The sequence below is a fragment of the Haemaphysalis longicornis genome, unplaced genomic scaffold, assembly GCF_048455015.1.
Source record: "Haemaphysalis longicornis isolate Haplotype H1 unplaced genomic scaffold, Haemaphysalis longicornis Haplotype H1 scaffold_2, whole genome shotgun sequence".
In the NCBI taxonomy this organism is placed as follows: domain Eukaryota; kingdom Metazoa; phylum Arthropoda; class Arachnida; order Ixodida; family Ixodidae; genus Haemaphysalis; species Haemaphysalis longicornis.
The window spans coordinates 163,188,795-163,214,486 of record NW_027526295.1 but is presented as its reverse complement, the minus strand read 5'-3'; the positions used below and the strand labels follow the sequence as shown (position 1 = coordinate 163,214,486).

The 25,692-nt window shown below is 49.6% G+C and overlaps 1 protein-coding gene across 1 annotated transcript; it reads left to right on the top strand.

The window, feature by feature from the left end:
• Positions 1-250: 250 nt before the first annotated feature.
• LOC144167479 (uncharacterized) lies at positions 251-25,484 on the top strand. Its single transcript, XM_077696734.1, has 7 exons — positions 251-478; positions 1,468-1,716; positions 4,540-4,765; positions 8,826-9,089; positions 11,125-11,484; positions 11,993-12,084; positions 25,135-25,484. Exons 1-7 carry the CDS (start codon positions 440-442, stop codon positions 25,261-25,263), a joined length of 1,359 nt encoding a protein of 452 aa, XP_077552860.1. The 5' UTR covers positions 251-439; the 3' UTR covers positions 25,264-25,484.
• The last annotated feature ends 208 nt before the right edge of the window (positions 25,485-25,692 follow it).

Genomic DNA, 25,692 nt, shown 5'->3' with positions numbered 1-25,692 from the left:
TGCTGGTCACAAAAATATTTTTAACAACAAATGCAGGAAAGTTTCGGTTTCGAATGCTGTATGCCCACCTAGTTTGCGAAAAAAAAAAAAAATGATTCCATTTGAAACGCTGTTTCCAAACTGCGGATTTACTTCAAAAAAGCCTGCGCTGCGCTTCATAAGGAAGACCAAGCATAAGGCAGAAGAGTTAACGTTGAAGATTGCATGCACCTCGAGGAACAATTGGAAGAAGAAGTGCCCCGCGCGCGTTTTGACCGCTCGCTGTTTTTTCGTCCCAGCGACACTCCAGTTGCGTTTCCTCCGTTTACCGACAGGAATTGCAGGTTATATTGCGCTTCCACAATCCCCTCTTTGTGCCCGTCAAACGTAGCGTTCACCATTGCCAAGGTTGTCTCCACGTTTTTGTAACGCATTTGCTTTTTTGTCTCGTTGTAGTGAAATGCGCATCTTTCTTACGACTTTGCTTTACCTCTCTTCGGTAAGTATTTGAGACGACTGACAACTCTTTACTTATTGCGTCTCTAATATAACGCACCACGCATTCGGTCAGCTTTCTGTTTATTTTCTTAGAATTAATTGATTTCAAAAAGATGGCAAGGGATATTCGTGTATGCCTGAGTAAGATTCCACGAATAGCGCTAGCCCTCCGTCTGTGGTCAAGGCCCAATTATATTGCCGCGAACCAAGCATTTGGTTTGTTTATTATGGTTTTTTTACTGCCCGGCTGCGCCCGGCTTTGTTATCTGTGTCCCAAGCGAAGCGCATGTTCCATTCTTTATTTTGATGCCGCACGGGTTATCTGATTCGGAAGGAGAGCGTTTCCCCCTAACGTCACTGGCCTGGAATAATCTTCTTTGATCTACAATGTTCTGGATGTAAATCGACGGTTCGAGAAACACTCGCGCCGAAAGACAAAAGCCTGCAGAGCAGACGCCGTGGTATTCGACTCTCGACGCTCACCTACGCATATATTGCCGCGAGCCAAGCATTGGGTTTGTTTATTATGGTTTGTTTTTACTGCCCGGCTGCATGCGCCCGACTGTGTTATATCTGTGTCCCAAGCGAAGCGCATGTTCCATTCTTTATTTTGATGCCGCACGGGTTATCTCATTCGGATAAGGAGAGCGTTTCCCCCTAACGTCACTGGCCTGGAATAAGCTTCTTTGATCTACAATGTTCTGGATGTAAATCGACGGTTCGAGAAACACTCGCGCCGAAAGATAAAAGCCTGCAGAGCAGACGCCGCGGTATTCGACTCTCGACGCTCACCTACGCACGTCATTTTCTTGACTGCTGTCTCGCCGCCTGTGTATTCTTTGAGTTGTTAGGGGAGTACAAGTTCGCTCCAATAAACTTGTTTTCTTTGAATACAACTGCATCGCCTTTGGCTTCGTGACAATATGGCATGCACCGCACCATGATTGACGCTGACCCTCACGTGTTGCTCGCCATTTCGATCTCTTGCAGCTGACAGGACCTGCGGCTCCTTCCAACCTTTTCGAAGTCCACGAATTCCTGTTCATGAATAAGTCGATCTTGTACCTCTGGAAGCGGCGCAGTAACCCGAAGGCGGACAAGTTCTGCCTCTGCTTCGGCCCCACGGCGACCATGGACCAACACTTCGGCGCCTTCAACTGCACCACCGGCCGCAGGGGATCGCAGTGCCATGTGCGGGACTCGTTCGCCGGCTGTCTCGGCAACGCCCAGCTGGCGCAGGTACGTGGTATCTAAGCACGGCTACCGCCCATAAATTTACCCACTTGTACGATATAGGCTGGTCAGTCAGTGTCTCACGCGAGCCAGCAGTGAGATGAAGGACGAGTCATAATTTCTTGTGGGCCCGCACGCGATATAATTTAGCCAGCACTGTGGTTTATTACTATGGTCTACATGCTTACACGGTCGCATTGCTTTGCGTTTCGGATAACAAAAATTAAGAGTAATCAAAGTCAGTGCATGTGGCTGGGTCAGTCATTTGGCGAAAAAAGTAGGCCAAAAACTGCGGAATTATAAATAACTCTATTACCCTTAAAGGAGCACTGACACCAATTTTCGGCGTTAACATTATTGCACAGTTCGCTTCCTTCACTCAACAGAATACCCTGGCTGAAATATGAGCGGCCTACGACGACAAGAACATAGTTCAATTGGATCTCATTTATCGCGCCGACGGAGCAGCGCGCGGAGCGGCACTCGGCAAGTGGACATCAGCGTGACATCACCCCGTGAGGCCAAAAGAAGTGACGCGACAGCGCTCGTCAAAAAACTCGTGACGTCACTTCACGCGCGCGGCCCCACGAGCGGCGAGCGGGCGCTACACCCTCTCAAGCGGGCGCCGGTGACGTCCGCACAAAGCGGTGAGGTCAGGCCGGGATCCTGCCATAAGCGCCGTTCGGGATGAAAGCGCGGGAATTTGAAACAAATGATTTTCAGGCCGTTCAATGTAATGGACTATCGCGCGCTGAAGTATTTGAAGTGCTGTTTCACGTTCGCCAGACCATTAAGCATCGATAAAAGCAATAAAAGTGTAACATAAAATTTTCGTGTCAGTGCTTCTTTAAAGCTGTTCGAGACTGCATGCCTACATAGAAATTCTCCTCAAATTCTTAAACGTGAGACTATACGCGTCGGTGAACGGGACATTGCTTTCAGTTTATTCTTTAGTCCTCCAACTCGAATCCACTTTTCAAGACAAAGTTTTTTATAATATAAGTAAACAAATAACTAAAATGCAGCAAGAAGTCTGTCACCTTGTCAGGAACAGCTAAGACTCTGAGGCTTAGACACCAGTCGCCTTGGTTCCTAGCATTTTTTTTCCCTTCCATTAGCGAGGACAACAGTGGTTTGCGTCATTTACGTTGGCGAGATTCGTGGATGCTAACCCACAGGTCCTCAGGGGTGGAGAGAAAAGGGTGTCGGTGCATGCAAAGGGTGAGAAAATTATAGTTTACTCCTGGTAATTTATCTTTGTCGGATCTGCATAAGTTATTCCTTTCTGGTTACTCCAGAAAGAGGTGCGCCCTGCACTTAAATCATATTTTACTCTCCGTTGAGGAGGAGGAGGGGGATGCTATATGAAGGTCACACTTCTGCGATTCTAAGCTGTCCGTCGCCAGATGACCCAGCTAGTGCCATGACGCCACACCGCCACTCCACACAGTCGCCGCTGCAGTGAACTAGAAAACATTCCAGTTCACTCTAGTCGCCGCCATGGTCGCTGCTCTAAACGACATCTGTTGCAGTATATATCCAGGGAATATCCGGCAGCAGCGCAGCAACCCCCACTGATTGAGTGTTCCGAATGTTTTTTTGAGCGAAGCTTATTACTCCGAGTACAAACCCAGGAAACGCTTGGAAGCGTCCCTCTGACCTCCAAGCTCAGCCAATGTCAAGCAAGCACCTCGTGCGGTTTCGCGGCGCCGACGGAAGCGCAGTCCCCACGCTTCTGCCACAGCCCGAACCAAATCGCGGCACCGATGGCTTCCGCAGTGAAAGCGTCTCATCGCTTGTTCGTTGCGATGGGGGGGGGGGGGTTGCGGAGATGGTGATAAGGAAATAGAGCCCACTTGCATCAGAAAATGATACAAGGAGGCGCGGGCTTGGTTTAACCGCGTTCAACCACATCAAAATTCATGGCTACGGCTGCATGTATGTATCGTGTCCGAGACGCCGTCAACGCTGGAGACAAATCATATTTACGCCTACCTTCCGCCTAACATACGTGTGCTGAAAAGCTTCGTTGGTTATCCGCCTTCACAGAGTGGACTGACTCTTATATTTGGTTGTGTCGATGTAGTCGTCAAAGAGAGCTCGCGTTGTCGGGGCTCACAGAGTGACTATATATAGTTTAAATTTGCTCTCGATGTATTTGTCAAAGTGAGCACGCGTTGGTCGGGCTAACGTGTGCCACTGAGCTAGTTCCACTCAATAACCGAGTGAAAGTCGTGAGCCGTTCCACTCTGTGAAGGCTAATGACCACGAGTGAAGCTTTTCAGCAAACGACATAAATGGGCCACAGAATTCAGGCGAAAGGTATGAGCAAATTTTTTATCTTTTGAGCATTGACGGCGGTAATCCCTAATAATGACACATCCCTACACGTTCACACTTTTATTTTGTTTCTATTGGTCTTGAAAATGGTGCCGATTGATAACTAATCTACTCAAAATGTACATCCAAGTGGCGGTATAAGCTTGAGGTCTGAGTCATGATGTGATGTAAAAATGGTGCATATTATTAACTAATCTGCCCAAGGTGCGTATCCAAGGGACGAGACGTGTAAGCTTGAGGTCCGAACCATGTTTCGAGCGGCGTGCGACTTCGGTGGTGACCGTGCCTTCGGCGGTGGCCAGTTACGTATCAGTTGTGACGCGCCCGTATATATGTGACACAATTTGCAGCTGAACAAGCTGATACGCAGCCATTTTATATTTATTTACTTACCTGTAGCTAATTGTGAGAGTCGCAGCTCCACCACCCGCTTATTGCTGATTCACGGTGACGTCACTCGGCGGTATTATTGCTGCTTGGCCACTCCAGCAATCCCAGCCCCGGCGCGGCTCCATCCTCGTCCCGGCGTCCCCCGCGGTGCACTCCCCGGGGCTGCAGGTTCGGTGCCGGCTGATCGACAACACGACGGCCGACGTGCTGGGTGACTTCCCGGGAAACACGAACCTGACCTTCTGCGGCGTGGACGTGTGCCCGCGATGCCTGGGCGGCTTCAGCAACAAGACCTTCTGCACCTCGCTCTGGACGAGGGACCCCCGTGAGCATATGTGCCTATTAATGAATCTCGGAAGATGCTCGCTCGTGCACCGATCTTTGAAGAAGTTGCACGTCAACGCTCACTTACAAGTGCGCCCTATGTATTTCCAATGGGGCACCCGATAGACAATTGGTTCGAAGGCCTTCGAAAGGCCTTTGAAAATGTCGTGCAGCACGGGCATAACACCCCGTACACCGTAGCAAAAACACAAGGTAACATCCATTCAGAGGGTGTTGTAACACCCATGCACTTGAGGATAAATATAATAAGCACCCTTTTGAATTAATGGTGTTGTAAACGACGAAACACTCTGTGGAAGGGCGCTTTCTTGTTTTTTTGCTGGGGTGTAATGAAGTTACAATATATTCTTTTTAAAATGGTATTTCTGCTGCTTTTGCTAGGTTGTAAGGGTGTTATTAGCTGAAAATTCCCCGTAAGGTCGTGAATCATTTTACGGTGTATGGGCGTAGCCAGGAGGGATGTTTTGGGGTCAGAACGTACGTCCCCCGAAATTTTCGAAGTGCTGCATTCCCCCTCCCCTCATTTAGGCCGTTTTCTCGCCCAAACTGTCTACACCCCGCATCTGCACATTAAAATACAAAAACTAAGATAGAGTGTCGATCTGTTGACAAAAAAAAAAAGGTTCCTCGGAGTCAATGGCGTAGCCGGAAATATATTTAGGGGGGTGTTACACGCCACTGGGAAAACAAAAAACATAAAAAGAAAGAGTTACTGCGCCGGACGCCCAAACAATATATGAGTAATTTTTCTGCATGCATAAATTTCAGGGGGTGTTATGACACCGAAATACCCCCTGGCTATGGCCCTGCCGGCCCGGAGTACTGCGTTCCCTCGTATGTTTACGTAGATATTACAGGGAACTAACTCTTCTGCTTTATTTAAGCAGATGAATGATCGACTCAATATTGTTGGGGCACAAGCCATCTTTTCTATTTTTTAATCACCGGTGTATAATAGCCCTTGAAGATATTTTCGGATACGTGCACTGTTACCGACGTTCGAAGTGTGGCAGAAAAATAACGATTTTCTTTCAGCCATGATATCTTTTTTATTCAACACTGTCCCTTACAAACTATATTCCTATGGGTAGCTATGCACCAATGGATGTGTTATTGTTATCGCTGGAAACAGTGCTGAGGTGCTTCTACAGGAATATAGCTCGCTGGTTACACTCTCCTGGGAACTACACCCAGAGTGCCAAATGGCCTCCTTTTCACCAATTTTTTAGCCGTGAGATATAAAATAGGAGCGCACTGGTTGAGATTCGGTTGGTAGGAGGGATTGGAGAACCGCAACAATGCCTTTTCTGCACAAAAGATATTCATATAGACTGTGCCGTGGGGCATGAGGAGCTGTCATCTTGCAGCAACCGAGCTCGCGCAATGGCAGCGTGCCTGCAGCACATGTGCCACCCTCTTTGTGAGCCTTTCAAGGCCCTGCCCGGGCCTGTAAAAAGCTCGCCGAAGTCTTTTTTTTTCTCCGAGCCACGAGTCGAATCGTCTATTGCTGTCAAATGAGCAGCGCCACGTAAAACATTGGCCAACTAGCACAGATGTGTTTTTTTTTTATCTTGTCATTCTCGCTTTCTCGGTACGGGGAGAATTTGCGGAGCGCCACTCCCGACTTTCGCATTTTGCCTGCAGGTTTTACTCGAAAATTCATTTATTCGTTTCATGTATGCACATCGTATACACCGACTAATCTTTTTTTTTTCTGTCGTGAAGTTGTGCGGGGCCAACGTGGGGGACACTTTGCTGATGCTTAACATTGATTCAAAACTTCATAGTAAATTATAGCTCTCTATTGATCATATGATCCTCGCCCTTTCCCCACTGACGCCTGTTTTTAGGTTAAGTCTTTTCTTTATCGACCATCTAAACTTTCTTGTGCCTTATCAACTCGGGTCTTCATATATGGTTTTCATACTAAGCCGATTGGTCGAGCTGTACGTAAAATTTGAAGGCACGCTATCCGTCCAAATTTCGTCGGTTCATTTTCATGACGCTCCCCACAAACAACTCTCACCAATCTGGCGGCAACTGCAGGAAGTTTAAACCTATAGTGGGTCAGTGCCAGACGAACACATATCTGCCGCATGAAACCGGATGCAGCAGCGTTGTTGGTTCGCGCACAGTATTGTTATGCCGTCTCTTTGCTTTTATTCCACGTATGAGCCCAGTGATGCATGCAGACACATATATGTATACCTTTGCATACTGAATAACTTTATTTTCCCTGATATTGGCCATAGGGAACGTACGTGGGCTCGAGGTTGGAGTCCTCTTCAACCCTGCCCAGTCAGACGGTAGCCAGGAGTATAATTAGGCTCTGGCGGCCTCTTCGGCCATCTGGACTGCCCGGAGATTACTTCCGGGTCAGAACTGAGCAGTACGGTCTCCGACTGCTCTAGCGTAGTTATGCTTCTGCTCTAGCGTAGTTACGCCTCATATCTTCAAGAAGACAAGCCCAAAGGATTTAATCAAGGTCGGCCCCTCCTGAGCAAAGCCTGCAAGTATTGCTCGGGGTATCAGTGCCATGGGTTTGGGAAGCAATCCGATTGAAGCAGGCACCACACTACTGGCGCCTGCTTCAATGATTTATTTCCGACGAGTCAACGACGCGTTACTGTGGGTTAAAGGAAGGGCCGGAATAGGCATCTTGAGCGCGCTCGTTTCGTCGCACCCGGCCGGCAAGCACTTCTGCAGTACAACGCGAGATAGGATACAGAGTTAGACAGCAGGGCCAGAGCCTAAAAGTGCACTCATACCAACTCGCCCCACTTAATAAGAGGTCGTTACAGGAAAAACAGCTTTGTACGTAGCCGCGCGCAGCTATAGCTTTGTGTGCTGGTTGGAGACCGGCGTCTGATATGGGGCCTGACAATTCGATCTTTCAATATAGGTGATACAGTTGAACACGGATATATCGAACACGGGTATATCGAATTATTGTCTATATCGAACTCATAAATTATCCCCTTGAAAATTCTGTGTAAAAGTATAGGAATTCGTACGTCTATATCGAACCGCATTTTTCCCGACATTGGGTATATCGAACGCCGCGTGAGCTGGAAGGTGCTCTTCGGCGGTCGCTGCACCCCCGATTGAGGTTGGCGAGGATGTGGAGGAATGCGCGGGCATAGCGAAGACTGGCTCGAGGAACTAAGCCCCCCTACCGGAACGAATTTGCGCTTGCCCAGACGGGCCCCGCTACCGGCCGCCGTATGGGTTGCGGACGGAGCCCGGTATGCTAAATCTCTCTAGGCATACAAGCCCGAACGCTCGGAATATGTGACAGTGCGAGGTAGGGATGCCCCGAATGCGCACGTCCTTTTTTTTTTGCGGCTGCGTACGTTCCCCGGCTTGCCGAAAAAGAGTTTTGTTTTTTCTCTCTCTCTCTGTCTGTCTTTCCCCGATGTCGTCTCGGGAAAGGGAAGAGGAAACGAAGGCGCTGGCGGCCTCCTCCTTCTTTTGCATTTTGCTGCTGTTGCTGCTGTTTGGCGAGTTGTCCCGCACCTTTCGGAGATCACTGTTTCTCTCGGAGATGGCCATCGCGAGCGCTTTGTTGGAGCCCGTTCAGAGAGCCTTGGAATTATTACCTTCAAAGTGCTTGAGGTACGGGCGCGCTGTTCTTCTTTTGCGTGCATGTTGTGCATGGTGTGCGAAGGCGCATCGTACTGCTGGAACTTTCTAGTTGTGCAGCCTCGAGAAGATCGAGACCAGCGTCTTTAATTTCATTTCCAGGACAAAGAAGCAGGCCAAGATCAGCGATTTTTTTTTCACGGAAATAAAGCGTCCTGTTGCGTCGTGAGTGCGGAATTAGTTGTCATTGTTGAATGCGACGATCGGTAAGTGATCGTCCGCCATAGGTGAGGTCTCAGAGCCCATATTTTTTATATCGAATTTTTCATATATCGAACTATTTCGCGATCCCCTTGGAGTTCGATATATCCGTGTTCGACTGTATCTGGAAAGAGTGGTGCTTTTACTAGCTGTCTCATGTCCGATCCATGCGCTGTACCGCCCGGCCATGTGCGCAGTTCTGAGGTTCGAGCCGCTGGCTCAGTCGGACTTCTCCGTGGGAGTGCGATGGCGGGCTGAGCAGGCGGGCAACCAGACGCTGACAATGAAAGTGTGCGCTTCGGAGGGGAACTGCTACATGGAGTGCTTTGAGGAGCGCGTGAGCGGAAGCCAAGGGCAGTTCCTGGTGCCGACGGACCTCTGGCGCTTTCGCGTCGCCCTCTACGTCCGCCGGCGCGACGGCACCACGCTCTACCAGAAGAACTTCCGTAGCAAGAGGCTCGGTGAGAAACCCGCGCGATTCGCACTTGCACTTGTTAACGGGGACCCCGAAAGGGCAGTAACAGGTTCCCACCTGCATACGAGGTGGATGCTGTAAATAAATGTATTTTCATGCTAAGATTGGTGAGAAAGATGCATGGTTTAATTTTTGTTTTAGAATCATGTGAGTTATTTGTTCTTTGTTTATCTGGTAATTTTTTAGAGAATTATTTGGTCTCTTCAATGAATGCTTCGGGTAGGGTATTACAACCCTTGAGCATTTGAGAGCGCCAATGTCAATATCGTCGTATACATACTGCCCCCCAAAGAAGCACAATTCACAGCAGCGGAGATATTCCTTTCTCCGCTCCTTTAGGCCTGCTCACCGCCACATAAAACTTTTTTTTTTTATTTGGAGCGGTTGAATTATATAGCCCTTTTTTTTTTTTCAGACCGTATACATTACTCCATGCCTGGCCCAATTCAGTAATTTTCCCCTACGTGTGACTGTATACGTCACAACGCTTCGTCATTACAGAGTTTTAGCATTCTGTCTTTTCCGTCACGTTCGCACCGTGTTGACCGGGACCCGACTGCAGGCACTTGCGCACTCGTTCTGGTAGGGTGTATTATTTACGCGGGTTGGCCCTCGCCCTGCCCACGCATTCGTGACTAGGGGGTATGCTCCGTCTGTTCCATGGTTACCGTGTTTACCGGGACCCGACTGCGCCTGCGTGCGCAGGCACGGCATGGAGGAAACCCATCCACCGTAACGAATGCGCGGGCAGGGCGAGTGCCAGGCCCGCGTAACTAATCCACCCTTCCAGAACGAATGCGCAAGTGCCCAGTCGGGTCCAGGTCAACACGGTACGAACGGAACTAACGTAAAAGACGAAATGCTAAGGCTATCTAATGAGGAAGCGATGGGACGTACAGTCGCACGTAGGATCAATACAGTAACCACTGAACAGAGAGAACATAGAGTGCTAAAACTAGAGTTTTAGCACCGTATGCTCCGTCTGTTCCGTGGTTACCGTGCTGACCGGGAACTGCTTGCGCCTGCACGCACGGAGAGGAGGGCGCACTCCACTGTAACGAATGCGCGGGCATGGCGAGGGCCGGCCGCGGAACTAATCCTTCCTACCGAAACGAATGCGCAAGTGCCCAGACGGGTCTCGGTCAGCACGGTAACCACGGAACAGGCGGAGCGTACGGAGTGCGCCCTGCGTGTGCTCCGTTCGTTCCATTCGTAACGTGTTTACGGTTCCCGACTGAGCCTGCGAGCGCGAGCACGGCGTGGAACCCCCCCCCCCCCCCCCCCCCCCCCCCTTCTGTGACGAATGCGCAGGGATGGCGAGGGCCGGCCCGCGGAATTAATCCACCCTACCGGACGGAATGCGCAAGTGCCAGTCGGGTCCCGGTCAACACGGTACGAACGGGGCAGACGGAATGCTAAAGCTCTCTATCTGGGAATTAACGTTTCCCCCTTTGTCTCCCGTTTCCTTTCAACTGGGTGCCAGAGAGGCCGTGAGGTTATCGTCACCAACCACTGTTGTTGTTGGTGAACACGCTTATTTCACATTTTTATGCCAATCTAAGGCTGCTGTTAAAGAATAAAAAAAAACGCTAAAAAGTAAAAATACAAAGACGGTAGACGTTCTGTCCTTTGATCACTGGCTGCGGCCGTGACGGGCTGTAGTGCTGGCAGTGTGTCGGAGCCGGGAATCTCTGGCAGCTGGAGCGCCTGCGCCACCCATAAATTGGTTTACGGCCGCCAAAGCTCGTTTGCGACCGCTGCATTTGTACCCGGGTGTGGTGTAGCCCAGCTCTAAAGGGAATTCGACCCTGGAGTGAGGCCAGGGCCCCAGCTCTGGGAGCTGCAGAGTACAGCAGGCAGAACCACAGCAGGTGTTCCAGATGCCGCATGGGCTGCACATTCCAGTGTTCGGCTGGTCTAGGGAACGGCTGCTTTCCTTGCTTCGCGAACGCTGCAAAAGGTATAGGGGTACAAGGAGGGTGCATTCTTGAGCGACGCGCGCCGCTTGTTGTGTTCCGCAGCGCCGGACCGGCCCTGTTTCTCCACGGGCGTCGTGAAGAGCTGGTCGGAGGTGTGGCTCTACTGGTGGCCCCAGGACGACACGTGCGACGGCTACGTGGTCAGCTGGTGCCCCGGCGACAAGGGCGGGGAAGGCCACCGCGGCGACCGCCACGCGCCATCGTCGTCGTCCACGCCTCCGGTGCGGCTCTACAGGAACTGCTCCACGGACGTGAGCGGCTCGTCGGTGGCGCTGCGCCACTTGAAGGCGTTCAGGAGGTACGCCTTCGCCATTCGCTCCTACAAGTGGCTGGACGGGAACAAGACGGAGCGCATGTTCAGCCGGCCGCTCATGTCGCAGCCCGTCATCCTCATCAACCCCAGTAAGACACATGGCTCGTGTGTACGCAATAAACGCTCGTTAAAACTTAATGCAAACTAGGGCTATTTGGTGCATTACGAAAACGAAAACTGCGCATAAAACGAGGAAACAAGAGAAGACGACTAGACACACCGGGCGCTAGTCGTTGCTAGTCTGCGCCCTGTGTGTCTAGTCATGTTTGTGTCCTCGTTTTATGCGCAGTCCTCGTTTTCCTCGTTCCAACGACGTGTTTGGTACAACAAGCTGGCTCCGTTATAAGCAATACTTCGTTAAAAGGGTGGATTGGTTACTCTTAAGCGCAGTGGGGAACGTGGAATACTTCGAATAAAGCGACTTCGTTACAAGCGATGAATCCATTGGTTACGATATTGGTTGCTTTAGCCAGCAACTTCTTGGGCGGTTTTTTCTTTCCTCTGATATCACAACTTTTTTAGCCCATTTAACTTTTGCTTATCCTCAAAAAACGTTGACGAAGGAGTTGATCCTGAAAAACCCTTTCGTATCTCTAGGCTTTATCCCGGTCTTCGTCTTCGTGGCCATACCGGCGGTGTCTGCAATCGTTTCCATCGTCCTCATCCTGGCGAACACCGTGCTCCGCAGGGTACGGCTTGCTTGCATTTTAAAGTATACATATGTGTACGTAGAGTTACGCCCTTTGAGACGTACAGCATAGTCACACGGCGTACTCAACGTGTGATAGTATTAGCTAAACGATCAGCCGAATACACGATTTTAAAGCGAAGTGTATACAAAACGTATATTGCACTTACTTTGTATATTATTGTGCTCGTCTTTTTGCCTCGCGAGGCTAGAGTTCACAACAAAGGTGGGCAAAGGGGAACTCGCCCAACAGCATGCATGCTCCGCTCACACAACGCGCGGTGTTATGAAGATCGCGGCACAGCAGTGGTGCATCGCTGCTGAGACGACGTGCACGCACGCTTGCTGCTCATAAGGTCGCGGGTTCTATTTTCAGCGGCGAAGTCGAAGCCCAAACGAGAGCTAAATACTAAACTATCGTTAGTGCGAGAGGTCGGCGCCCAAAGAGTTCTGGGGGGTATAAACTGGTTTGTAGCCTTTCACTACTGCGCGTTAGGTTCGGGAGTATAACCCGGAGTTACTGCGGCTATTCCATTTGGACTAACTGCGGGAGGCGCGTGATCCTCAGCTAAAAAAGAGGACAGGTGTTCAAAGGCGGATCAGTTTTGGAAATATTTTGGCTTGAGGATATATATTCGTCTTAGGTCGCCCCTGTGCAGCCTTCTGTTTGGCAGAGCCATGAAGACAAAAAAAAACGAAAAAAAAAACATGCACCCCTCCGTCTAATGTCGACGATGGCTAAACGCGAATCTTTCTCGTTGTGGACTCATTGGTTGGCCAATCCCGCACTGCAAGTATGTGCTACTCTGGATGTACGCACCACATTTTTGAAATACCCACAGGAACTCTTAATGGACCTCTCCCGGGGTACGTCACGCAGCGGCCGTGACGTCACGGAAAGCGCACGTGCTGGGTGTGGCCGGGAGGGTTAGGGAGCCTACATAAGCCGCGCGGTGGTTGGCAAAACATTCGGACCGGTGCGCGGGGCGTATGCAGTGAGGCTGCATTAGACGCGCGCTAAAGTGGAGTTTTTGTTTATGTGTTGGCTTTTCTGATGCCGGTGGACTGCTGTGCTCTCGGCTACGCAAATCTTGCGAGCAAAATCAGCGGCATCAGACTTTTCTGAGTCTCCAAAGAGGTAAATTCGGCGTGTATTGTGGATGCGCGCAATGTGCCGAAGAGGCTGACAGCCAAAGCAGCGACATGGTCTGCTCTTACTCGTAGCAACATTTCCCATTCTCGAACTTCTGCTGCCCGTGTGTACGAGATTTCGGCGCACGTTAAAGATCCCCAGGTGGTCAAAATTAATCCGGAGCCCTCCACTACGGCGCGCCTCATCGCCTGCGTTGCGTCGGCGCGTTAAAACCCTATAATCAATCAATCAATGAATCGAACTTCTGCTGTTCTCCAAAGCGGAGTCATACCGTCTACATTGGCAGTCCGTGCTGATTCGTGCTATGAAATGATGCTGTTTATCAACCATCTGCTATCATGCAGCACCAGCAGAAATTTCGTGAAGTGAAATAGTGCCGGGGGTAGGGGGCACACGGGAATTTTCTTGCTGCGAAATATTGTCATGTTTTGAGGAGGTAGAGAACTGTATTAAAAACACAATGAATGCCTATCCTGCTTAGGCGACACGAAATAAATGTTTCGACGAGGGATCGCGATAGGCGCCTGCCGCCAGATCGACAACGACAAGTTTGGTCTTATGGGGGGATCTGTTCAAGACGAACGAAATTCATTGCTTGTAAGTGCAATAAATTTTTACCTTGACCAATTACATTCTGCCTTGAGGATGCGGCAAAACAGAGATGCTTACCGCGCTCACATGTACCATCGTGCCTTCGGCGCGAGATGGGCCGCTCACGCGACTCGAAAAAACTCGAAAAATCATGTGTTTGCCCTAAGCGAACAGACTCAGTGAATGTATTCTTTTGTTGCGGTCTCCCGACGCTTTCGTATTCAGCGGGCGTGCAAGGACACGAACTTTAACTATCATGAAATAATGACTACCGAAAATTATTTCAGTACACTGTCGCAAGCTATGCGCACTAACCATATGTGGCTGCTATGTTACTCACACAATGACGATGAACCGTTTCGCGATTTCACTGGGGGAAAAGGTAGCAAAACAATCGGTCAATCACGTAGAGAACGACATCATCGCAATATTTTTATTGGAATAATTTTTGGCTGTTGCTCTTCATATTTTTGTTTCGTTGCTGCTTATTTTACTTTTTATTCCTTTCATGCTTTACCTTTGCTTTTTCCCCTCGGCATGAAATCGTGTGTACGCCACTGTCTCCGGGCGACGCAGAGAGACCAAGAACAGGGAGCGTATACGTACACTGCCTGAGGCACCGCGCTTAGCTTAAGCAGACCTCAAAATCAACAATGAATTAGCTTTCTTGGCATGTGTCCGAACACAAAGAATCATAAAAAAAACATTAATTGGAATGCGTCTCAACAGCACCAACCTTCAGAATGACTCGTTTAGGTTGTCGCGCACAGATTATCCGAAAGCGTCGCCCTTCAGTTCACCGTACGGTAAACGAAACTGTTGCGGAGGTTGTAGATGCGGAAAGCTACATGGAGGTGCGACGGGCACAGCTAGGATAGCTAGACCCCCACCTGCAATGTGGTCGGCCAGTGACGGCCCGAACCAACGGCACATCGTTCCTTTCGGGCGCCGCGCGGCCAGGCCGGGCCGTCGCAGCAGGCGCGTTCTGCCAACCGCCACCGCACTTTGCCGCCGCGAGCAGGCGCCACCCGTCGCGCACGTGCGCTTCGTGACGTCACGTTGTTTACATACAGGGAGAGGTCCATTGGGTGTGCATTCCGTAGGCCTAACGTTTGGGTTTGGGGTGCACGGAGCGAATAGTACCTGCTGCTTAACGACCGCTTCGACCGTGTCGAAATGAAGCAATCGGTTAGACGGTGGCTTCGTAAAGGGAGGGACCTATAATAGGTTAGATTCCGGTCACGAGAAGCGTTTTAAGTGCATAGCACTTTAGGGGCTCGCCTTGTCGTCCAGCTCGCGCGGTGGACCCAAGTAGAGCCACACGGCGTTCTGGCGTAACACATAGGCTTCGAAAGCCAAGCGGTTTATATAGTCATCAGCGTTCGAAACTCGTGAACCGCTGGCGCTTGTCATACATCTCGCCGTTGTTTAGCTCAAAGAAAACTGTAGGTACATTTGAGGCAAAATTTACGTAATTAACCGGCAGCGCCCGCGTTCATTTAATTAGGAACGCTCGTCGGGTTGGTTATTACGATTATAAGCGAAAAAAAGTGGCAATGCAACGCCGGCGCGTGCGAGAGGAAAGACAAGCACAAAAAGAACAGAACTCCCGCGGGCGCAGTTTCAGGCAGGGGGCGCGAGAGCACTGCGAAGGCGAGAAATGCGAACTGCATTGGGTGGTTGCAGTGAGCGCATAACGGCGCTACAGCCCATTATGACAAATCATTGCTCTGCACTTCCGACAGCTTTCACGTTGAGTGGAACGGCTTTACTTTTTTTTCACTTCCCCCACGATCGTTCATCATCATCATCGCCACAGAAAGTTGGCTTTCGTGCAGGGCGTATTGGCCTACAACGACATCAGTGAGGACACTAAAGCTTCGCTTTAATACAAATTCTTTTAACTAAAAGGAAATAGGCCTCAGTACCTCACGCAGCTACATTCCAGCCACGGAAGACGTTTTTTAACCGAAAAACGCATGAAATTTTCTTTTCAATTTCGTGCTACAGTGACTTGTTATGGGCAGGAGTGACGTCATATGACGTAACTAACACACAGCAGGAGTGACGTAACTAACACACATAATTCTAAGTGTGTTAACTGCACGTTAGCATTCAAGTGATGCGGTCAAACGGAACTAGAGGCCCCACTCGTCCAGATGTGTCTTAGCGACGGGTTAGTTCGGAGGCCGCCAATCGCACAAACAAGAGTCTGTGACGTCATAGAACAGTTGCCGGAAACTGGCTGGGGAGTCGCTACTGCTTCACATGTTTTCTTAAATATCTCCGTTATTTGTTCGAGGTTTTCGATAAAATTGATATCATTGTCGTCGGGGCAAAGCCATCTTTCTGAACAACCAAACCTGCATTTTGTCTTCATGGCCCCTTAAGTCATATCAGAGGCTGCCCTACGGCCATCCCGAATTCCAGCTCTGCGCCAGGATTAAGCATTCTCACGCTGGGAACTTGAAGAACCGTGCTGGCTTCGTTGTGGCCTATGCCATGCGCTGATGGTGGACAATGCTTTAATTCTTTGAGTTGTTTGAATCTGTTTTCGCATACCTGTACATAGGCGCCGACTACGGGGAGGCTCGGGGTTCCCAGCCCCCTGCGGTGTTTCCCAAAAGGGAAGCCCCCCTCCCCCAGCGAAACACTGGAGGCGATGCTGACCCCCAGGCTATGCTGACCCCTGTTCCCCCCTCCACCCCAAAGTTCTATTACCAGTGCAACCACTAGTTGCGGTTTCTTTTGATTGTCTCTACCTTTTCATTTAAAATTTTAGTTTGGCTAAATGCCTACTGCATGATTGTTGGCGCAGACGTGCACGGTTTACTTGTCCTTGCACCATAGGACAAGCGACCTCGAAGCAGCAACGGCGGTTGCGTCATCCATATTTTTCTTTCATTTTTTTTAGCTTTTGACTGTGAACGCCATGTACACACAAAATACGTTTGAATGTTTAGAAAGGAATTATATTTTTAAACAGAAGGACGGAGCCTGCTAACCATCACTGTCTAATGTTAGGGATAGCCTATGCTTAGGGAATGGATGTGTTGCTGTATGTTCACCTCGCTTTAAAGGGACACTGAAGTGAATTTGTCAAGCTCCCGTTTTTGCTTGCACTGCGTAGACTGGCTCAAATTAGCACACTTTTCATCGTTTATCCGGTTGACTAATCGGTAATTATTTTACAAAGCGCGAAACAAGAAAAACTACCATGCGCGGTTTGCGGCGGCCGCACCAACTAAGCTGTGACGTTGGGAGGAGGGGGCACCGTGATTGGACGATGCCCAAGGTAGCAATCAAACACGTTTCGGTTTCGGTTTCGGTTCTGTAAAACAACATGTTTGACATCCGATGGCATCGTTGGATGGGCATTTTCAATATTACAGTAATCGTAGTACCGCGCTTCTGCCATGTTGTCGACTGTAAAATGCATAAGATAAGCTCCCAGGACGGCTTGGAATCGTAGCATTCATTAGCTGAGCCCTACGCAGTGCATGAACGCCCTCCGCGTCCCCGCAGACGCTCAAATGCATGCGCTTTTCCCCCATATTTGGAGCTTGCCTCACTCATGCCTGTATCGTAAAAAGCGTGTTTGCACCAGTCCAAGGGTCTGTTGATTCTGGCCTGGGCCCACTGACTGCATGCAGTCGGTGCATATGGCAACAGCACGCCAACGAGAACTCGCTAGCGCGCCAGTGCCAGCCTGCGCGAGTTCTGTGGACTAGTTCGTGGAGCAGTGAACGTTGCGGCCCAAAAAAAGGTGAACCCAGTATAGAAAACATCAGCAAAATACGAAAAAGTGAACTTATAAAAAAAAAAGCATGTACCCGCGGGGATTCGAACTCGTGACTCGCAAAACAATTCCGGTGAGATACCTAGCCCTCCAGACCACTAGGCTTTTTTTTTTCTTTATTACCAGTCATCAACACACCCTTACAACACAAAAATAACCACACTGCATTTGGTACAACAAACACCGACATTAACATACCAGCCGTGCTTCCGGCTAGGCTTTGTTATTTAATCATCACTTTAGAGAAATTAACGGCTCTAAAAAATCCAACCAATCTGGTACTGGCTGCTGGACTCTCAGCCCCTCAACGAACTGCGTGACACTCTCCCGCAGAAACTGCCGGGCCGGTCGGGCATCCACGTCACCATGGAGCCACGCCATGCGCGCCCTCCATATGCTGTGAAGGCCCAGGAACATTATTAAATCGTAGGGGACTCCTTCGTTATTCTGTGTGGGTAAATACCGTATACCATGCGGGGTAAGTGGGAAGTCTTTGTGTAAAGTTCGCTGCATAACATCCCAAAAGTGAACCGCCATCCAGCAGTGTATAAAAACGTGGTCTATGTTATCCGGTTGTTTACAAATTGTACAGTCAGTACCCCACGGTGTATCTAACCCCTTTTCTTTTAACCATGTTTGCACAGTAAGTGTCCCCGAATGAAGTTTGAAAAAAAATGACTTCACCCCCGGTTTTACAGCCATACGCTTAACTCTTTTCAGTACATCCTGCCCTGGGCCTTCTTTGTACAGTTCTCTATATCGTGGTATCGGGAACAGACTGTCGCAAACATCTTTATATAATTTTCTACGTGACACTGTACTCAAATATTCCATCGAAAAACGAGTTGACAGAAACCTCAGTGACATGACAACTTCTTTAAAATATCCTGAAATCCTTCCCTGTATGTGCAAACTGGATACGACAAATTCCGGCAGTGCTTGAGACAGCCGCACCTGGCAAACTGTTCGCAAAAAAGGATCGCTTGTATCGCGAAGAAAAAGGAACCTATTCACCAACTGGCGGACAAACAGGTGCGACAACCCAAGCCCGCCCTCCTTGACGCGTCGAAAAAGGTTATCTCTACTGCACCTTTCCCATGTAGATGACCAGATAAACACAGCAAATGCACGATGCATTTTCTGTACATTCAAACGCGAGCAGTGCAACACTTGCATAACGTACCACACTTTGGCAATAAAAAATAAATTACAAACAGTCGCTTTAGCAAACATTGAAAGAAAAACCCCTTTCCACTTTTCTGCCCTGTCGCGTATGTCCTGCGTTCGGGCACGCCAATACGGTTCGCTGTCCTGGTTCGCTGTTCTCCAGTAACGTCCCTAGATACTTAACGGGACTCGTTTCCCAGCTCACGTTGGCAAAAAAATCCGGTGTCAAAGACCAGTCCCCATGCCAGAATCCCAAACATTTCCCCCAGTTTACCCCACTACCTGTGATTGACCCAAAACGTTTAACAATGTCCACCGCTTTTGTAACACTATCTTTGGTCGTACAGAAAAGAGCAATGTCGTCTGCGTAGGCCAGAAGTTTTACCTCTGCCTCGCATAGCTTAAACCCGCGAATGTGTTCACTTTCAATTATATTTAAGCAGAGCATTTCGATATACAGGCAGAAAAGAAGTGGGCTCAGAGGACAGCCCTGGCGTACCGACCGTTCCACGCTGATGGGGGCCCCCAGCGTCTTGTTTACAATTAATCTCGTGGTGCACTTTCGGTACGCCAGAGCCACCCCCTCCTTGATGACTGTTCCAACGTTCACATGATCTAAAATCAGCAACAATAATTCATGGGACACACAGTCAAACGCCTTCTCCAAATCAAGCTGGAGAACAGCCACGCGAGCTCGGGCAGCGTCGCAGCATTCCAGCACACATCTCGCCTTGTGTGTGTTTGAAAAAATAGTGCGTCCTTTTATGCCACACGTCTGGTGGGGCCCAACAATCTGCTTGATGACTGTTTGAATTCTTTGTGCAAGCACCTTCATAAAAATTTTGTAATCGACATTTGTCAAGGATATAGGGCGATATGCTGTAACATGTTTAAGTTTGTCCGTGTCCTCTGTTTTAGGTATGAGTATCGTGTGCGCTTCTCCGTAAGAGGGTGGCAATGCCTTTAGTTCGAAGGCCTCATTAAATAGTGCTGCCAAAAGTGGCGATAAGTCGTTTTTGAAGACCTTGTAAAAGGCTGCAGTTAATCCGTCTGGACCCGGTGACTTTCCGTTGTTCAAACTATCGATCGCACATTCAACTTCAGCAACTGCAATAGGCTGGCTTAAACTTTCCTTGTAGTCTTCATCAATCCTTGGGAAAGCACTGATAAACTCGGTTTTAAAGGCCTCCACCTCAGCCCTGCGGAAGGCAAACAAATCTTTGTAGTAGTGATGAAAAGCCCGTTCAATCTCTTGCTGATCACCCGTCACCCGTCCTTCCCACTCTATATCCCTTATATGATTACGTCGAGCGTTCGCCCGTTCTATACCCAACGCACGCTTGGTAGGGGCCTCTCCACCGGCTAATCGGTCCACTCTCGCTCTCACGAGGGCTCCCCGGTAGCGTTCATCGTCAAGCGCCTCAAGTTTCTGTTTCATTTTTCTGATATCCTCACTAAACACCCCAGGCGCATTGCACTCTTCACGGATAAGTTTTTCTAGGTTTGACCTTAGTGTCTTTTCTATAATTTTCTGTTCGTATCGTACGACAGTGGACCTCTCAATGGCCCTCATTTTCACCTCCTGTTTACACCACTCGATCCCACTGTTCACCGATTTTATCCCCTTCTATTTTCCGAATCAAACCACTCACTTTTTCAAAAAAGATTTCATCCGTAAGTAACTTATCATTCAATTTCCATAGCTCCCACGTGAAAGTATTGGTCCGTTTCCTGTATCCTAGATTACACACCACCAGGCAGTGATCTGAAAATGATACAGGCTTTACTTCGTACCCTTCACATTTTTCAATTAAATCACACGATACATACACTCTATCCAGTCTAGCGTGACTGACTCCTTGAAAATGTGTAAATTGCACCTCCCGTCCTCCCTCTAGACATTCGCCCACATCCACTAACCCAATAGCATTTATTATTTCCTGCAGCACAGCCGTGCTCTCGTCACGAAATGGCCGATTACTAATCTTATCTCGCGTGGATAAGACACAATTAAAATCCCCTGGTACGACAAGACGCTTGTCTGTCGACAGATGCGGCCTAATGTTATTATAAAATTCAGCCCTTTCTCTAACTTCATTCGGCGCATACAAGCACACTATTCGCCACTCTTCACCACTCAATACTACATCGCATACAACGAGTCGCCCTGACAAGCCAGAGCACACCTCTCGCACTCCAAGCCCCGGCAACTTTTTCACCAATAACATGCAGCCAGCAGAAAAACCAACTGCGTGGCTGACGCACACATAATACCGCGCCGTGAAACGTTGCACCATGCCCCCGGTCTCCTCCTCCCCCTCTACCTTTGTCTCCTGAACCGCTAAGACGTCTACGTCTAGATCTGTTAGCAGGCGGTGCACCTGACTCTGCCGTCTTTTACTCGAAAGACCACGGACGTTTAGGGTAGCTAGGTTCAGAGAAGACATTTCCCCGTGAAGAAATGGAAACCGGGGGCATAATATTCACCGCTCACATCCAGCGCGTCGCTAAGCGACGCGTTTGGTCCCCGGGTCGTCGAGCTGTTTTTGAGACGCTCCCGACGCCTCTACACTCCTGCGTTCCACCGCGACGCTTGGCTTAAGCCGCGTCGTCGAGCGGCGTCCCGGCCGGCGTCGTCTTCATCGGCGGCTCGTCGGCCTGAACTGCGGGGTCGCTGACGCCACCTTCGGCAACGTCGATGTGACACCGTTTGGCGACCGGGTTCCCGAGCACGTCCATGGCGTCGGGGGCGTAGTTGACCGTTGCCTGGGCGTTCGTTCGGGTGCCACCGTCTTTCGACGGGTCATCCGTGGGAGCCGGAGCTTGCTCCGGCACGTCGTTGTCTCCTCCGCCTGCTGCCGCTATGGCCTCGCAAGCGTTCGTTGACGTGGTGGCCTCTTCCTCCGTCTTTTCCTGATCCCCCGTGCCCTTGGCTGCTTCCTCAGCCTCCTCGGCATCCATGAGGTGTTCGGACTCATCGTCGTGACCAGGTGGCCCAACCGCGCTCGCGTACGACCTCGTGCACTGGGTCTCAGCATGGCCAAAGCGTCGACACAGGGAACACCGAGGCACCTTGCACTCCCGTCTCACGTGCCCTTCACCGTTGCAGCGAAGGCACTTCATGGGCCGGCCGGGCACCACGACGAGAGCCAGTTCTCCGGCAACACGAATTTGGTGAGGTAGGTCAGCGATCTTGACTCCTGACTTGAGCTTGAGAAGCACAGTCCTCGTAGTAGAAGTCTTTTCGTTCACGCCGGCGACCCGCCAGCGTTCCCTCGTAACCTCGCTGACTCTGCCGTAGGGCACGAACGCTGAACGGATGTCCTCGTCTGCCACCCCGTGCAAAAGCCAGTGGAGCTTCAGCTTCACCTCCTGATTCTGTGGGTCGATGACGAGGCATCGACGCCCCTTCACCTGCAGCTCCGTCGTGGTCAGCATTTTCTTTGTCGCTTCTGCACTCCTAAAAGTCACAGCCCAAACATGATTGATTTGATAGGCACCCAAAGAAATTACCTCGGGCAGTGCACCAAGTTGGGCCAGAGCGTCCCTGAAGTCTTCGACTCGGTACGGTCGTCCCTTTACGTCGGCGTGAAGAAACACGGTGTTGAGCACAATGCGTCCGGTAGGCAGCGTCGGCAAGATAATCTGAAAATCCTGGTTTTCTTTTCCTTCGGTCCTGTTTCCGCGGTCGGCGTCGACCGCTGTTGCCGCTCGAAACGAGCTCATGATTTCACGACCGTTCGCCTCGGTGACCGGAACTAGGCTACGGCGGACGTTGCCGATAATGGAAATATAAGCTATATAATGTACAACCAGTTTACACTTTTATTTTTTTTTAGTATTTCAAGCAGCTTAGGTGACTATTTGTTGTATTGCGCTCGTGCAGTAAGCGTCCCCTGAGTTTCCACAATAGCTCACGTCTAGCAATTGCATTTCGTAGACGGAAAAGCGTTCGCAGATGCGTAGTCGTGCTGCTGACCGCTGTGCTTGTTCGCCCAGCGCAAAAAAGTGCTTCCGGCACCCTAGTTTTACGCTGTACGATAAAAATATCAGTTGATTTTATTTCCTTAGTACCTATATTGACTTCGCTGACTCTTCTCCCCCTTCAAGAGGCCTTATATTTTCCTACTGGCGTACCAGTCAGCGAAGCGTCGCATGTGCGCTTGTGCAGCGCTTGTGTGAAGCGACCTTGACTTGGAGCTAGATACAGTGTACAAACTAACGAAGTAAAGAAAGGCACATTCTTCCATCCCCAAACGTGTTGTGGCTTAGTTTCAACTGATCGAGCGAATTGCGACGACCCGTCAGCGGCCGGCGGACTAAACGCTGGGCTCGGTCGCGGAAGGTCGGCGAGCCGTGCAGTAGCGCAGCCAATTGCCAGCTCCTCTCCTGCTGACGTCACACGAAAACGCCACAGAAAATGGGCGAGCGTAAAGAGCGGAGGACAGCATTTTCGAATAGATTTTTCTACTAAATAAATTCGCGTAAACGCGCTCAGAGTGGTCGAAACAGGGCCTAGGGACTCCGGACTACAATTTGCGCTCGTAATCCCGCATTGTTTACAAATCACTTCAGTGTACCTTTAAATTTCTCTGCGTGCTTTTTTTCTTTTTGAACCTGAAAAAAAAGGCTTTATTCTTCAGTGACCGCTTCGGCGGAGTTTTTTAGATGCGAAGCACCTCATGCTTGTGGCTGTGTCCCTCCCTCTCTTGTTGTCGTTGTCCGCCGTCCGCCGTCCGCACTCTACTGCGCATGCGCGTCTCTTCAGCCCCGTCAGCGCTTGGGCTGACGTCAGCGCAGTTCAGAATAAAAAGAAATAGTTAGGCGGAGCCCGGTTTCGATCCCACGATTCTCTGGCCGCAACGGGAGGTAGGTGGCGCTCTTCCCACTGCGCTACAAACCGAGACGGGAGCATGTGCTACGAACGCGCCTTAGGTCCTTCACTCATTCAAACTACGTCAAGAAGCTACTGATACAACGAAGGGACGCGAAACTAAACGTCAACGGAAACGACGAACTGAAAACTAATGGGAACTTCAGTAGACCCCATGGCTGCTTCGCATACTACTCAGGGTTCCCCTACGGGAAGATGAATTTTTTTTATCGGCGGCTTGTCAAATGCACGTGAGTGTTCTGTGTCGCAGGCTATATTTCCACTTTTTCCATTAGGTAATTCGACGACTCATGGAAAAATCAGCTCTTCTAATAATTCACATTTCTTCAGTGAGGATGAAGACATTGTCACTTGCATGCAGAGGTCATAAGTATATATATATATATATATATATATATATATATATATATATATATATATATATATATATACACACAATTCATTCAGTACTGAAAATTAGGCCAAGCCGCATTCACTCAAAATCAGAATTCTAGTCAGATTATGGGGTTTAACGCGCCGAATTCTACACCCGGGCTTGAGGCGCGTTGTGTGTGGAGGTCTACGGATTAATTTTGACCACGTGGGGATTATTAACGTGCACGGAAATCTCAACATACCATTTATATTTATACATTATGATGATGATGAGGATAGGTACATGTCATCGTCATGGGCTTACGACGTACATGGTGACGTACATGGTGTTACGACGATAATTGGAACCCTTTAAAAAATTTCATGAACGAACTGCTGCTAGGTTTGCGCTCAAACTTCGCACGAAGGTCGCATTTTGTGGGCTATTTTGTTTGCCACTGGGAACAATGACGGTGCTTGCCAGTTTATCCTGAAAAGAAATAAAAACAATTTTCGCCTATAGGAAAATGGCGGCCGATTCGGACGTGCGTGCCAGTGCAAGCTGATCTTGGAGCGACGGCGCCACCTGGGGTATGCAAAGCGAAACGGACGATGGGGATTCACGGTTGCAGGAGCCAAATGAGGCAGCAGACTATTAGAAAATATCTCCCCTAGTTTACGATGATCACAAATAGTTGTTAACAGCGGATACCAATCATAATAAGATATCCCCACGGTTCATCGTTGCCAATAGACGGGGGATTTTTTCCTCGCCTGCTTTCACATTTTTTGACCGTCTCCTCCTTCCTGCAGAGGAACGAATCAAAGGAGGTAGCAGACGATCAAAAAACCTGCTTTCACATTTTCTGGTCGTCTGCTACCTCATTTGGCTCCTTCCTGCCGTGGAAGAAGCGTGGATCCCCATCGTTGGTTCTCCCCTCAGGAAAACTAACTTTCCGCCTATGTACCTATAGGTTAGTTATTCCGTTTCAGAGGCCCAAAACGAAGCTCATTCGACTCGATAAAACATTTATAGCTAGCGCCTTTTTGTGAAAAGGGTACAAGGCTTATCACGTTCGTTTGTGGACTGCAGGATCTGCCAGCTCCGCGCCAGGCCAGAGCCCCGGAGCAACAGCAGCAACGATTGAATGCCGTGTACCACAGGCCACCGCAGTTGCCGCCCATTGTCGTGAGGAGACATTCCCACGGAGATTTCGAGTAATGCCTCGTCGACGATTATATTCGCCAGAGGTCATGCGTGTTGCTACCAGAACCAGTTTTAATAAAAAGGTTGCGTGGTTATGCACGGGGTTTTCAAAATAGACCGTCCATGGCACATGTAGTTTTAGATGGTTGATTTCGTGAATTTCCTAACTTTAAAAGTTTTGATCTTCCCACAGTGTGTCATTTTTTTTCTGTTTGCCCGGCTTTACAAAAAACTATGGTTGATTCGTCTGTCATAGGAATCGCTAAAATACGAAAGTGAAGTGTGCAACGAAATCTGCAGCTGAGCATGATTTGCAAGTCGACGGATGTCTTGTGGGTGTGCTTGGCGAGCGACGTCCTGCTGGCGGGTTGCTTCTGCAAAGGTGTACTGGCGTCATTTCCGTGATGGATATGACGTCAGTGAAATCTTGGTGTATCCCGGCAT

Coding starts and splice junctions, on each gene's coding strand:
- LOC144167479 (XM_077696734.1), top strand. CDS start 440: ATGCGCATCTTTCTTACGACTTTGCTTTACCTCTCTTCG. Junction 9,090..11,124: donor CTTCCGTAGCAAGAGGCTCG/GTGAGAAACCCG, acceptor TGTGTTCCGCAG/CGCCGGACCGGCCCTGTTTC. Junction 12,085..25,134: donor CGAACACCGTGCTCCGCAGG/GTACGGCTTGCT, acceptor TGTGGACTGCAG/GATCTGCCAGCTCCGCGCCA.